The following is a 14,871-nucleotide window of genomic DNA, read 5'->3' as shown; positions in this document are numbered from 1 at the left end:
TGTCATGTTCCATGTTAAGATGTACCTTATGTACTGATTTACAAAGATGTCTAAGACTGTGGTTTAGGGAGGAGAGCAAGTCATGGAGCGTTATATATTCTCCGCATGTGTGTCACAGAAAGGTTGCAGATACGTAGAGAGAGGAGTGATGGGAATGATACCAAACCGTTAACTGGGAGCGGAAAGGGAGTGGAGGTGGGGATGTTGTGCCTGCCATCGGGTCCCCTCAGATCCCCTCACCATTTCTGGAATCTTCTCCCCTCCCCTCCTCAGTGCACTTTTTCTCCAATACCCACACCTGGGCGGCGACTCTTCCTAGGTGGGCCGCCCTTGCTCACCGCGGCTGCTTTGCCCACCTGTGCAAAGAGTGCCAAGTACCCGGGGACTTCACAGCCCTCACCCCGACCCGGGGCCCTCAGTTCCTCTTGGCAGATGGGACAGCTCTGAGGTGTAACCAACCTCGAGCAGATTGTAAAGCAAGCTATGTATGTGATTTTACGTTTTCTAGTAGCCACATTAAAATCAATTCTAATACACTTTATCTTCAACATGAATCAACATAAAAATTATTGAGATGTTCTGCATCCTTTGTTATCTGTACTAAGTCTTCCAAGTCCGGTGTGTGTTTTACACACGCACGTCTCGCTTTGCCTGCCCCCATTTCCTTGCTCAGTGGTGACAGGTGGCGCGTGGCTGGCGCGTGGGACAGCCCAGCTCCACTCAAGTTGAAGCTGAACCTTCACAGGACTTTGCCTGAAAATGAAACCTCACCTCCCTGTCCTGCTTATTGGTTTCTTTTAGGAGCAGTTTCTTTCCTTTTCTTTTTTTTTAACTTGCATGATTAAGAAAGGAACATTTTCTTAATAAATGTTTTGCATACAAGTGTTATTTTTGTCATTGAAAAAAAATCTAGAGGGTTCAAAGAAAAAAATATGTCTCTCATCCAGAAGCCCTGCTTTGTTATTTGTTTGTTCGTTTATTGCTAAGGCAGCCATAAACTCTAGTGACACTGGGTTGCAGAAGACTTGAGGCTCCAGTGAGTAAAGGACAACTGACATCATAGCAGAGCCTTCCCTTCTTGCCATTTGTCGTACGTGGAAGGCTTGAGCCTTTCATGTCTATAGAATTCCTGCCAAGATAAGTGGCCTGAAGCCAGCTTAGAGTAAGATTATCCAGCAGTCCGGGTCAGATATGCAGCCTGTGGCTTCTCGGGCCCAGGTAAGGTGATGGGGGAGGATGGGTCATCACTTATGAAGGAGGAATACCAGGGGGACCTGGCAAGAGTGGCCTTTTTTTCTTTTGCAACATGCTGCAGCCTATAATTGGTACTACTGTAGCAGCTTGGGAGTGGGCAGTGCCCATCTGGCTCCAAATTCCCAGGCTGTATGGAGTCACTTCTCTTGGCATCCAAACCCTGCAGCAGGATGGTGGCTCCCTGTGCAGATGCCTCTTCCTCACTAATAAGACCACTAGGTCTTTTGTCTTTTGCCCTGTCACAGCGTTTTATTAAGAAGACAATATAAAGAGTCCCTTTTGACAAGTGTTATCTAAGATTGCTTTTTATTTTTATTTTCCCATTTCCAAGTATTTGGATTTTCTTTGCTTACTTGTGTGTCACCTGAGGTAGAGGTGGGGGAAGAACGCTACTGATTGGCTCAGAAAATAATTCCAATCAGAAAGAGCAGGGATGCCTACATTTCCCTAACAAAGCCACCCTTCTTCATCCCAGAATCACCTTACCTCCTTACTCGCTGTGTCATCAGAGAAAGAAGCAGGCATGTTTCAGCAGTGCATTTCCCAATTTATTCCCATTTGTTAATTCTGCAAGCATTTACTGCTTACTTCCTCTATGCTATTACTCTTGAATGTGGGTTTGTCCTTTTGTCTACAGTGTTGTTGCCTGTGTAGGCTCTTTTTATGGCTTCTCTTGGCTATTTTAAATGGAAACTGGGAGATAAACCAGGCACTCCTGGACCAAACACCAATGGCCATGAGGCCCATCCTCTGAAGGTACTCCAGACAGAGCTTTCCCTTCCTCAGTGAATGTTGCCTTTTTCTAAATAAGTTTGTGATGGTTCACATGCTCACCTTCCTCCTTTTACCTTCGACCCCGCTGACCTGAGAGTGTGGAGGACTCCACTTATTGCTGAGGGATGTGATAGGATTTGGACGGTTCCAGGGCCACGAGGCCACAGTGTGCAGGAAGGGCGTGGTGCTGTCTTAGTGGGGCACCTGGGTCTTGGGAGGGCCTTGGCTTTACCCTCTCCTCATTACTGATGGGCTGGCCCCTGGGGAGGAGCGGCCAGAATGGGCCAGCGATGGGCCCGCGTTCTTCTCTGTTCTCAGTGCCTTTCCCACCTCTTTCTGTTTCAGTACAGCACTGCAGCCTCCAGGCCCACTGATGGATCCGCTGACGAAAGGGTCCAGTGGGAGTCAGATGGCACAGACCCTTCTATGGAAAGCCAAGTCGTCTCTCTCCTTTGGCATCCAGCCCCTGCAGACGTGGCCAACAAAAGACCCCGAAGTAGAGGCCCAGGTCAACCTGTAAGTAAGTAAGAGAAGCATCATCTCAGTTGGGGCTCATGCTCACTCTAACTTGAAACCCCTTAATGCTCAGGAAGAAAATTATCTTTGGGGGGAAGAATAATGAGAGAGAGAGGAGTGGATATTTGGTTCAGAGATTTCATTTCTTTCTTAATGGTGCCTTATGTGTATGTATGTATGTATGTATGTATGTATGTATGTATGTATATATATTTATTTAGCAATGTTCATTGAGCACTTACCCTGTCCAGGCCTTGTCTCAGGCATGGCAGGCAAAAAAGATTCAGTTCCTGTCCTCAGGGCATTTACAGCTCATGGCACAGATAGCCATTAATCAAATAATCATACAAATAAATACGAACAAATTGTGACAAGTGCTATGAAATGTAGTACCTTGATTCAATAAACATTTACAGAATGCCCCCAATGTGCCAGCAACATACTGGGGATATAAGAGAATAAGACATCTCCTCACCCGTGAATATCAAATAGTATCTAGAAGGGGAAAAAATTCTAATTATTATTCAGAAGAAATGATAATAACTATGCTATAACTAATATATTAATAGATTCCAGGTCCCATAGGGTGGTAACTATGTTTTCCTGTTTACTCCTGAATCCCCAGGGCTTTGTTACGGTGTACAATATTTGTTGGATGAATGAATAAGTAATGAATGAAGAAGATACTACAACACAGGGGTGCTTAGCTTTCCAGGGGAATCAAAGGCAACTAGGTGCAACGATCTAATTGCCTTAAAAGCAAATGAGATGCTTCATCAGTTCAATGCAACAAATATTATTGATGCTTACTGTACCTAAGGCCAACCCCAGAGATTCTGATTCAGTGGCTCTGGAGTGGGTGAAAGAGGACTCTTCAGGGACAGCCTTTCCAGGGAGGCAGACAAGTAACCAAATAACTCCAGCACTGCTAGAAAAGAAGCATGTATAATGTGCTATAGGAGGAGGGGATCTGTGGGAGGACAGGGAGGAAAACGGGGAGCAGTTGCTCTTAGCCAGGCAGGATGACCATCGCGCCAGGCAGGAAAGGGGAAGAAAGCCACTTTAAACAGAGGAAAGTGCAGAGCAAAGGCTCGGATCCATGAAAGTGTGTCCCAGCAGTGTTGACAGGCATTAAAGCAGTGATTCTCAACCCTGGCTGCACAGGAGAATCATCCCCGGAGCTTTAACACATATGAAAGCCTGCACCATCCGCCCAAGATTCCCAGGTCTAGGGTGGGACACAAATACCAATATTTTATAACGCTCCCCAGGGGATTCTCTTGTGCAGCAAATGAGAAATGCTGCTTTAAAAAATGTAACCACACAAAAATAAATACAAAATAGTTATTTAGCACCTTATATGCCTAGCTAAGGGGTATGAATTTTTATATCTCGAGCAATGAGGAGCCACTGATAGCTTGCCTGATTTTAAACGATAATACAATTTGAAATAGACAAGGTTCACAGGGTCTGGGTAAATTCACGACTGCTGGTTCTGCAGTGGGTTCTTCTGGGAAGCTAGAGAAGTCTGGAGTCACAGCTGCCTTTTCAGAGCTGCCACCATACCCCGCACCGTGGCGCGGTAGGTCCATTTATGAGAATATGGGAATTGAATGTCTCCTTGATCTGAAACTGAAATCTAAAATTTCAGTGAATGCTGAATTATCTGGGCGAAATGCTCCTGTTTCTTGGGGGCCGCTGGTAACCCACGTGTGGGCAGCTCCAGCTCTTTAGAAAGGAGGGCAGGGAAGCCTGGGCTTTATCTACTAAAGGTGGAGCGGGGGTGGAGGGTGGGGTGGGGGGGTGGGGAGTGGAGGTAGGTGGGGGGGTGGGGGGAAAGGCCACTCTTCCTGCCTCTGAAGCTCCAGGCGGGACTCTCAGCGCTGCTTCTTTCTAGACTACAAGCCCCACAGTGCACCGCGCGGATGACGTAGTCAAAGGGGCGGGCAGGACTGCCGGGAAGCCTATGAGACGCAGCGGAAGCAGCCCGAGGTGGTGCTTTCCGGGTCCTATTGGTGAATCTGGTTAGGAGTGGGACCAGGCCTTGATGATTGGCGGCCGCAGGGCTAGCGAAGCTGCCGTGAGAACAGGGCGGGCGGCGTCCGGCCAAGGGCTGCTCCCCAGACTCAGGGGCTGGGCTTGAAACTGATTCCACCAGGAACCAGATACTGGGTTTTCTGGAAAACAGGCTAGAAAGATGCGTCTTTTAAGAACCGCTGCCATTCTGCGGGCTGCTCATTTATTAACTCATTCATTCAGCAAACTTAATTGATTACCTGTGTACCAGGCACTTGTGCAAACATCCCAAATGCGTTTTCTCTTTTAGTCTTCACAAAAAAACAGATAACTACTGCAGGCTCCATCTTACAGATGAGGAGGCTGAGGTCCAGAAGAGTTAAGAGACTTGTTCAGGTCACACAGCTTGTAAGTGACAGCAAGGATTTGAATCTAATCTGTCTAGCACCAGTTACCATCTCCTAATCTCAGTGTGCTCAGCGTGCCATCAGGAGCAAAGTGTTTATGGGGTGTCAGTGTCCACAGGGTGACTTGGTATTGTCGGGTGAAGATTATAGCAGGACCGGACTGGACACCAATAAAGTTGACCAAGCACAAAGTTGGGCCTTGTGCGAGGTCTCTTGGTCATACAAGGCCTGCTCTCACCAGAAAACGTTTTTGGTATCTATGAAAGAACCTACTGAGCACCTGTGTGCTGTGCTGGGCCCTGTGCTAAGCACTGGTATGCAAACGAAGCATCTCCTTCCAGATTAAGCGAGCCTTATGGAAGTGCCGTTACCTAGGGCAATCCAAGGAGATTTCTCAATGGAGAGACTACTTGAAGTGTGGGAACTTTACCAGGCAGAGGTGAAGGAGGCCTCCCCAGACAGAGGAGACTCTCTGTGCAAAGGCCAGCAGCGTTAAAGCATTCTGGATTTGAGGGGAACCACAAACAGTCTGGTCCAGCTGGAGCTTCCTGGGGAGCAGTGAGCCTGGGATGGCAGACAGAAGCCAAGTCACTGGGGAGTGGGAGGGCTTAACCTGCCTGCTAGGAAGTTTGGTCTTAATTCTCTCAGCCAGAGCACAGCATGATCAGATTTGCATACTGGAAAGATAACTGGTGTCAGTGGGCAGCTAGATTGCAGAAGGATAAGGCTGGTGGCAGGGAGACCTATCAGAGTGACCGGATAGGAGATATTAAGTGTTCTGATGAGTGGCAGGAACAATGGGATTGAGTTAAGAAATATTTAAGAGGAAGGTTAGCAGAAACTAACACGCCATTGTAAAGCAATTATACTCCAATAATGATGTAAAAAAAAAAAAGAGGAAGGTTAGAGTGGACCTGGTAAATGCATGGGTGGTGGGGTGAGGAATAAGACAGAGATCATTAGATACTGCCGTGGGGGCTGAAGAGGGGTACAGTTACATCTTTGGAGGAAGGAAGTTCTTAGAAAAGTCTTAGAGAGAGTAATGTGAAGTGGATCTTGAAAAAGGAGGAAGAACGTTCCTTCCTTCTTTTCTTTTTCTTGAGTAGATTTTAATTGGCAGAGGTGGGGAGGAGGGTATTCTGGATGGCCGGATCCTGGTTTGCCACTTGTATGGTGAAGTAGGAGGAAGTTTGGAAGGTCAAATTGGGGAACATATTGTGAAAGGTGTTGTACTTAATGCCAGGACATTGGGAGTCTGAGTGGCTTTTGAGACAGACAAGTGATGGTTTGAGCTCTGAGGTTTTTTTTTTTTTTTTTTTTTTGCGGTACGCGGGCCTCTCACTGTTGTGGCCTCTCCCGTTGCGGAGCACAGGCTCCGGACGCGCAGGCTCAGCGGCCATGGCTCACGGGCCCAGCCGCTCCACGGCATGTGGGATCCTCCCGGACCGGGGCACGAACCCGTGTCCCCTGCATCGGCAGGCAGACTCTCAACCACTGCGCCACCAGGGAAGCCCTGAGCTCTGAGTTTTAAGAGTTAATTTCACTGATATGTACAGTGAGGAGGCCAGGAAGCCAATTAAGAGATGGACTAGGGAGGGGCTCGTCGGTTGTAAGTAACAGCAACCCAACTCAAAATAGTTTAGGCGAAAAAGGAGAATGTGTAGGTTAATGTAACCAAACTACGGGAAAGGACAGATCTCGCTCGCTTCAGAGAGTGACTGGATCCAGGGACTCTAGTGCCAACAGTCAGTCCATTCTTCTCTTACACCCTCAGCCTCCACCCCTTAGCCCTGCTTCTCTCTGCCTGTTGACCTCACTTGTCTCCTACCGTCCATGAGTTTTCACCACGCAGCTGTGGGTGTGATCTCAGGCAGCATGGGGTATGTTCTCAGAGAGGAAAAATCTTCCCCATCAGTTAGAAGACGCTGGGGAAGGACTGTAGTTGCCCAGCCTGGGTCACATGTCCATTCCTGGCTCTGTGGGGGAGTGTCTGTTACCAGGGGCAGAGGGGGTAGTTCTGCTTGCCCTGGCAAACAGAGCAGGGGTGGTCAGGAGGTAGGAGAACAGAATTCAAAGGGGTCCGAGAGGCCAGTGGAGGAGTTGCAAGAAGGGCAGTGCTCTCTGACCGGTCACAGAAATAACTTAGCAAGTTTGTTCAAAAATAGAGATCATGGAACCTACTTAATTAGAATCCTTAGTGGTGGGACCCAGGGATCTGGCCGAAGGTGTCAAATATAACAGAAAGTTTGAAGATCGAAACTAAAATCTTCCATTGAACTTGATGATTCGGAAGCCATGGGGCTCCTCTGAAAACGCCGTTTCCGTTGGGAAGGGAGGGCAGAAGGGAGATGGCGAGTCTCCCTGCTTCCTCACGTCTCCTCATTCATAACCTCCTTTCAGGGCCATGTCCCACCCTACAAGAGGCAAAGTTTCCTCATTAGCTCAATACATTAGAAAAGACAAAGGAAAGCTATTGGAAAGATGGTTATTTGAGGGGCATTCTGCCTTAAACGGATGTCAGCCAAGAGCAGAAGGAAGAAAGTTTGAAAAGTTTTTAATTCCATCTGAATTACCTGCCCATTCTTTTTTCCCATCAGTCCTTCCTGTGATTAATTACAATATACTACCAATAAGTTGGATTTCTTAAAAAGTATAATTCAGACTTAATTTCCCTCACTCGGCTGAGTTAGCAGTGGTTTGCTTTTTGATCTTTTGGAGAAAGTTGCCATGTATTTGAAAGAGTTTATCATCAAGGCATGATACAAATATCAGGCAATTTCATATTTAGACATTTTAAAATAGCTTCCAAAAGCCTCAAAAGACCTAGTTTGCTCCTGGGTAAGGGACTACTTGATTTTAAAACACAAAGCTGGAGAGAAAGTCTTTGGGTTTACTGTTGGGGAAATTCTATTGTTTCCATGAAGAAACTTCTCCTCCAGTTCCATGGAGGAAAGAGGCTGGACAGCTGACTTGCCCCTTCCTCTTTTCCTCTCTTACCTTTGGGATCTGGTTGCCCACCAAGCTTGTGCGTTAGCTCCTCTCCTGTTTCCACATGGAAAAACACACCTGCGTCTTCTAGAGACAGGTGTGGAGGCCCATCTGCCTTGGTATGCCCTGTTGGAGCTCGACAGTCATGAGACAGTGATTCCTCGGCAACCATTCAGGCGAGTAGCTGCCTCTCTGCAGACCAGACTCTCCCGCAAGTGGGCTGCTCCAGGTCTAAACTTAGGGGAAGTAGTAGGAAGTCTATGTGGCTGTCGGGCTCAGCCACATTTGCCAATGAAACTCTGACAGTGAGGAAACTGATGTTTTGATTTCCATTTGCCCGACTCCTGCCTCTAATTCTCAACCGATTCCAAACACAGAGAATAGAGCAGCTTGATTTATTAGAAAGCTCCCAATGCTCAGATAATTGTGAGACAGGCTAGGATCTGTGTGGGTCTGGTTAGGAGGGGGTTTTGTTTTGTTCTGTTTGTTTTTATTCTCTTGTTCTTCCCTGTCATAGCAGAGTATGTGGCACATAGGAAGTGCTCACTAAATACTTGTTGGGTAAGTTAAAGATAATAGATTAGAGATGCCAGTTAGGAGGCTCCTGCAATGATGCAGGTCTGGGCTAAAGCAGAGAACGTGAAAATGGAAAGGGGAGAAGTGGCAAGGGACTGAAAAGCATGGTGGAATTCTAGAAATATCCTCACATGCAAAATGGCATATACAAGGTTATGCATTGCAGTTTATTATTAGTAGCGAAAGGTTGAAAACCGTTTACCTAGGAAACTGGTTAAATAAAATACAGTACATCTACTCAGTGGAATAGTATGTAGCCATAAGAAAGAATATGGAGGATCTTTTGGTATTGATTTGGAAAGATCTCCAACGTACATTAAATAGAAAAACAAGGAGTGGAGTTGTGTATAGTATGCTACCATTTACCAAAGACAAAAGGGAATATGTATTTCTCTTTCTTTGCATACAGCATCTCTGGCAGACACGCAATAAACAATAGAGGTTGCTGGTGAGGAAAGGAAATGAGGGGCCGAGGAGGGAGGAGAGGACAGACTTACCCCTGTATGGCCTTTTGGACTCTTGTGAGTTTTGAAGCAAGTGAGTTTTACCTCTTCAAAGAGTGAAATACAGATACAAACATACAACAATCAAAAGCAACACTGTGTGGGGCCTGTACCGGGGGCCTGGAGACTGATTAAGATGTTGGATGTGAGAGAAGACCTGGGCGATGACTCTGAACTTGCACCTCGAGTGACTGGGAAGAAGATGGCAGCTCTGCTGACTGAGCTGTGAGTGAGGAGTGGGAGTGAGGGTGACTCAGGCATTTTATGTTTTAGACGCCCCCGGGGGTGTCTGCAGAGCCATGTCCGACAGCTGTAAGTCTGAACTTGCAGTTGGAGAGAAAGATTGAGTTGGAGATTTGGTCTGGGGAGTTGTTAGCATAGAGGTGGTATTTGCAGGTGCCGCAGCAGTAAGGTCCCCAGGGAGGTGAGCGGCCTGAACGGAAGGGAGAGGAATGTGGATCTTCACAGCTCAAGGGTGGCGTACGGTTCAGCACTGAGTTGCTGCTCTGTGTGATCTAAGTCAGGGAGGAGTACGGCATCTCTCTGCCAGGACATCCTGGTCCTTTTCTGGGAACAGAAGCTGTACCATTGAGCTCCACATCCCCTGGAGGAATAATCACTAACAGCAATCATTCTTCCTCAAGGAGGTTATGCCATTACTAAGAACTCTGTTCCTTTGACTATTCGCGTTGTCTATTCTTTCAAATTTTATAGTCCTCGAGGGCCAGCAACCCATTTTTGGTGCTCACCTCATCTCAAAGTACAGTGCGGAACACCACAAGGACACACTATAAATAGTGACTAGAGAGTATGACTCTTTTTAATCATTGCTTTTAGGAGGCAAAAGGAAATGGTTTAGGCTGCCCTGCCCTAAATTCACCTAAGCCAACGGTCTTTTTTTTTTTTTTTTTTTTTTTTTTGCTGTACACGGGCCTCTCACTGCTGTGGCCTCTCCCGTTGCGGAGCACAGGCTCCGGACACGCAGGCTCAGCGGCCATGGCTCACAGGCCCAGCCGCTCCGCGGCATGTGGGATCTTCCCGGACCGGGGCATGAACCTGTGTCCCCTGCATCGGCAGGCGGACTCTCAACCGCTGCGCCACCAGGGAAGCCCCTAAAGTGAGAGCATTTTAGATTACAGGAGAATCTAGCTTATCTCTAGGTTTCCACAAAGAGACTTTTTTTCTTCTTCGTGTTGTTCTTCACATGCATACACCTTCCTAATGATGCAAATCTCTGTTTCTTCAAATAGTAATTGTGCTCAGACTATTCACCTGCTAAGTGCTTCATATGTATTTTCTCATTAAATGCAACAGCCCTATGAGGATTGTCCCCTGGTTATCAGTATTTGTTGAATTAATTCATTAATCAAGCCCCATTTTACAGTTGTAGAACTGAGAGCCCATGAAAGACTGTTTCTTGCCTAAAATCAGGCCGTGAATTAGTGGTGGGTTAGACAGAGTTCAGTAAATATCAGGCAACACTTATGTACATGTAATTTCTCTATACATATAGATGTTAGTTTATTTAAGTTTAGGATCAGAGTTTCTTTTTTTTTCTGTATGACATTCTAAAGTAATTTTTTATTGTACTATAATTTACAGGCAACAAAATGCAAGAATCTTAAGTTCACAGTTGGATGAGTTTGACACTTGCAGATGATTCACTTTTTAATGTTACAGTGTTGATCCATTGCACTTAATTGTATTGCCTATTTATTGAAAAATGCCAATCTCTAGACATAGGGAATGCCAGCCTCATCATGAGCTAATGGCTGGTGAATGATATCACAATGTGTTCATTGTGATGGCCCCCACAGCATTTTCTTTGTTTGCTCATATTACTGGCATTGTATTAACCTCTGAAGTGAATTTTTTGAGATTAACCTGATGCAACATTTACAGTATTTTCACGTCTGACTCAAAGACAAATTTCATGAATATGCTGTGTAATGCAGTTCACTTCCAGCAGCAGCTGACAGTGGACTTGTGAGCAGCCGGGGGTGTCTCTCCAGGCCTGATCCTAGAGAAAGTTATGAAGGGGTCCCTGTGTTTGCCCGGCCCCTTCTCTAGGTACCTATCTAGTATGGCTGGCCTCACCCTCCTGTGTCACTCCTGGCCCCCCAGTAAAGAAGAAAAACCCTAGGGGACATGGTGGCTCTCCTCAGACATTTGAAGGGCTTTCCTATAGAGGCGATCTTGTTTTATATGGCCCCAGAGAGTTGGCTGGCTTGCTTTCATTCATTCATTCATTCACTCATTATTAAATAAAACCCCACTAAGAGCTAACTCTGTACCAGGTATTATGTTACAAGCTAAGGATTTTTCATTGAACAAAACCAACAGAGAACCTGCCACTGTGAAGCTTATATTTTAGTAGGGGAGGCAGATGTTAATCCAATACCCTCTTTGTAATTTCCAACCTGGGGGTGGAGGTGGGGTCAGGAAGAAGAAGGAGTTTGGAGGGCTCATTCCAGGTCCTAAGATGAGAAGATGCTCAGCACGTTGAAGGCAATGAAGAAGGGCATGGTGGTGGGAGTGCTGAGACAGGGCGAGCGGGCCAGACAGGACAGCTGGCCGGGGGTGTGGAAGTGATGGTACGGAAAGTAAGAAGAAGTGAAAGGGTGAAGATGGGGGACCAGCTGGTGGAAAGTAAAGTGTGATGGATTTCAGTTCAATGTAGAAAAAACTGTTGGACAGGAAGAATGGAATGCCCTGGGGCATACTGTTTCTTTATCACTAATAGTGTGTAAGTAGAGACTTGCTGGCTATATTTCAAGTACCTGGTAGAGAATACACTATCACAGATACCAGACTGGACACCAAATGACCCTTAAGTCTCTGGACCTGGAAGTCTCTGGACGTCTCTGGAAGTCTCTTCTACCCTAAGATCCTATGCTGAGGTGGCAGGAAGACTGACCAGGCTATTGTAGGGATCTGGGTATCAAACAGTGAGGACCCGTGAGATGAAGGACTAAGCTGGCTAAATATGGGAGATGATCACTGAGGAAATGTCCAACCATGGGGGAATGGAGAATCAGTGGGGTAGTGATACAGCAGGAGACTACACAGCACTGTGAGTGATACAGGTATCAATGTGTACAAATCTCAAGTGCCAATTGTTCAAAGAAGCTAGCTGCAGGGAGATAGTCACGGTATGGTGTACATTTGTGTAAAATTTAAGATCATGCTAAACAGTACTGCATATGGTTTATGACTACATAGTACAAATATAAAAAGCAAGCAGGGAGTGCGAACCAAATTATTTAGTGATTGTTTCAAGGGAGAGAGAGATGAAAATGAGATCAAGGAGAGGTACACAGGGGTTTCAACTGTATCTATAATGTTCATTATATTATCCTCTATTTTTCTGCATCTTGAAGAAATAAGACAAATTAGAGAAGAAATCCAGGTGCTTCTTACGTATAGCTAGGTTTTGAGAACCAGAGTCAGTGCTTCTCAAAGTTCAGTGTGCATTTGAATCCTCAGGGGACCTTGTTAAAATGCTGATTCTGTCTCATTAGGTCTGGGATGGGGCCTGAGGGTCTGCATTTCTAACCAGCTCAGGGAAAAGGACCACTCTGAGTAGTGAGTGTCGGAATGACCTTGGTGTTCTCTAGGATTCTCGCTGCCCACAGGACTGTTTGCAAGTGCCCACTCTGGACAGCATGCCTCCCTTCAGGGTCTGGGTACAGTTGGGGGCAGTCTGGGAATCTCAGGAGAGAAGCTTTGAGAACTTGGGAAGGCACACTTTGGAGGGATTTCTCCAAAGAAGTTAAATCGACAGGTGATCCAGGGAGGTACGCGGCAACATATGTTGTCTGCTGATTTTTTTTCCTTAAATACGTTTCTGTTTAACACTTTGTGGTCATGCACGGGCAGGTATCCTGTGGAGCATTGTTTCCCAAACCAAATTGTACTCTGAGCTAGACATCCCTTTAGTCTTGACGTTATAGGAAAGGAGAAGCCAAGGTCGCTAAAGACTGGGGAGGGAGGGAGGGAGCAGATGTGTGGACATTACACTTTGCAGGAATCGTTTTCTAGGTAGCAGCTCCCAGGTTTCTGGATGGTGGGTCTTGAACTGAGCAGAGTGACAGGCCTCTCCTATCCTGAGATGGCATATGCTACTCAAGAAGGGAACAGAAGAGGCTGTTGTACAGTTTACGAGATTTGCTATACACAGGTGTGCTGTGCTTGCACAAAGCTTTTGTTCCTGTGAAGTCCGACGGCCTTTGTATTTTCCCACCGCGCCGGAAGTGCTATAACAGCAGGGAGCACACGTCTCAGGTTTAGCACCTGGCCCAGCACCTGGGACCTCACAGGTGCTCAGGAACTGTTTATGGAATGAGTGAATGGATTTCAACTCAGATACAGGTTTTTTTTTAATTAACCTTTTTATTCTGAGAACATAATAGATTCATATGCAGTTATAAGAAATAACACAGAGAGATCCCAGGTACATTTTACCCAGTTTCCCCCAATGGTGACATCTGGCATAACTATAGTAAAGCCAGGAAATTGTCAGTGATCCATTGGCCTTAGATTTCCCCAGTGTCACATGCAATCTTATCACGTGTGTAGGTTCATTTCTCCACCACCACAGATAAGACACAGACATGGCTCCATCACCACAGAGTCCCTTATGCTGCCCTTTTATAACCACACCTACCTCGCTCTATAATTTTGTCATTTCAAGAATGTTGTATAATAGAATCACACAGTAAGTAATCTCTTATGGTTGGTCTTTTCCACTCCGCACCGTTCCCTGGACATTCATCCAAGTTGTTGTATCTGTCAGTAGTGTGTTCCTTTTCCTGGCTGAGGGATATTCCGTGGTGGGCATGCACTACAGTTTGTTTATCCATTCACCCTTCCAAAGATTTCTAGGCTTTTTCTAGCTTGGGGCTATTATGAATAAAGCTGCTATGAACATTTGTGTATAGGTATTTGTGAATATATTTTTTCATTTCTCTGGGATAAATGCCCAAGAGTGCAAGTGCTGGGTCATATGGTAACTGCATATTTAATTTTATAAGAAACTGCCAGCTGGTTTCCAAAGAGGCTTGGCTTACCTTGTACATTCCCACCCACAGTCTATATATATATATTTTTTTTAAATAAATTTATTTATTTTATTTTTATTTTTGGCTGTATTGGGTCTTTGTTGCTGCACGCAGGCTTTCTCTAGTTGTGGCGAGCGGGGGCTACTCTTCATTGCGGTGCACATGCTTCTCATTGCTGTGGCTTCTGTTGTTTCAGAGCATGGGCTCTGGGCGCGCGGGCTTCAGTAGTTGTGGTGCATGGGCTCAGTAGTTGTGGCTCATGGGCTCTAGAGCACAGGCTCAGTAGTTGTAGCGCACGGGCTTAGTTGCTCTGCGGCATGTGGGATCTTCCCGGACCAGGGCTTGAACCCGTGTCCCCTGCATTGGCAGGCGGATTCTTAACCACTGCACCACCGGGGAAGTCCCCACCCACAGTCTATAAGTGGTCCAGTTGCTCCATGTCTTCGCCAAAGTTTGGTATGGTTGCTGTTTTTTATTTAGAGATAGAATTCCAAGGGCACTGGTACAGATTATTATTGAAAGGAGCCTTGCAATGAGTTACCACAAGACTTTAGTAATAGCAGAGAACCTGGTAAGTTCCAGGGACACCTCTCTTTGTCCAGAAACTTAGTAGACACATAAATACTGTAGGAGGAATGCATTCTAGAATGTTAGAGAAGTGAGGATTAGAATGAGAAAGATGACTGACTAATGGTGGGAGGTAACGTCAAATATACCCAAAGATATGTCAGAATATCTAACGGCAGATGGGGGGTGGAGGAGGGAAAGGAGAAAAGG

General features: G+C 46.1%; 1 protein-coding gene across 1 annotated transcript in view; it reads left to right on the top strand.

Moving 5' to 3' along the window:
• GARNL3 (GTPase activating Rap/RanGAP domain like 3) overlaps window positions 1–14,871 on the top strand; it is a 154,277-nt gene that overhangs the window by 22,278 nt on the left and 117,128 nt on the right. Inside the window, exon 2 of the mRNA XM_081237472.1 lies at window positions 2,374–2,544. Within this exon, the coding sequence (XP_081093598.1) occupies window positions 2,374–2,544 (171 nt within the window). The remainder of the gene's footprint in view (window positions 1–2,373; window positions 2,545–14,871) is intronic.

Source organism: Mesoplodon bidens (assembly GCF_964165515.1).
Source record: "Mesoplodon bidens genome assembly, chromosome: 6".
Lineage (NCBI taxonomy): Eukaryota > Metazoa > Chordata > Mammalia > Artiodactyla > Ziphiidae > Mesoplodon > Mesoplodon bidens.
Note: the sequence above shows the minus strand (reverse complement) of the source record. Positions and strands in the feature narration are given on the sequence as shown.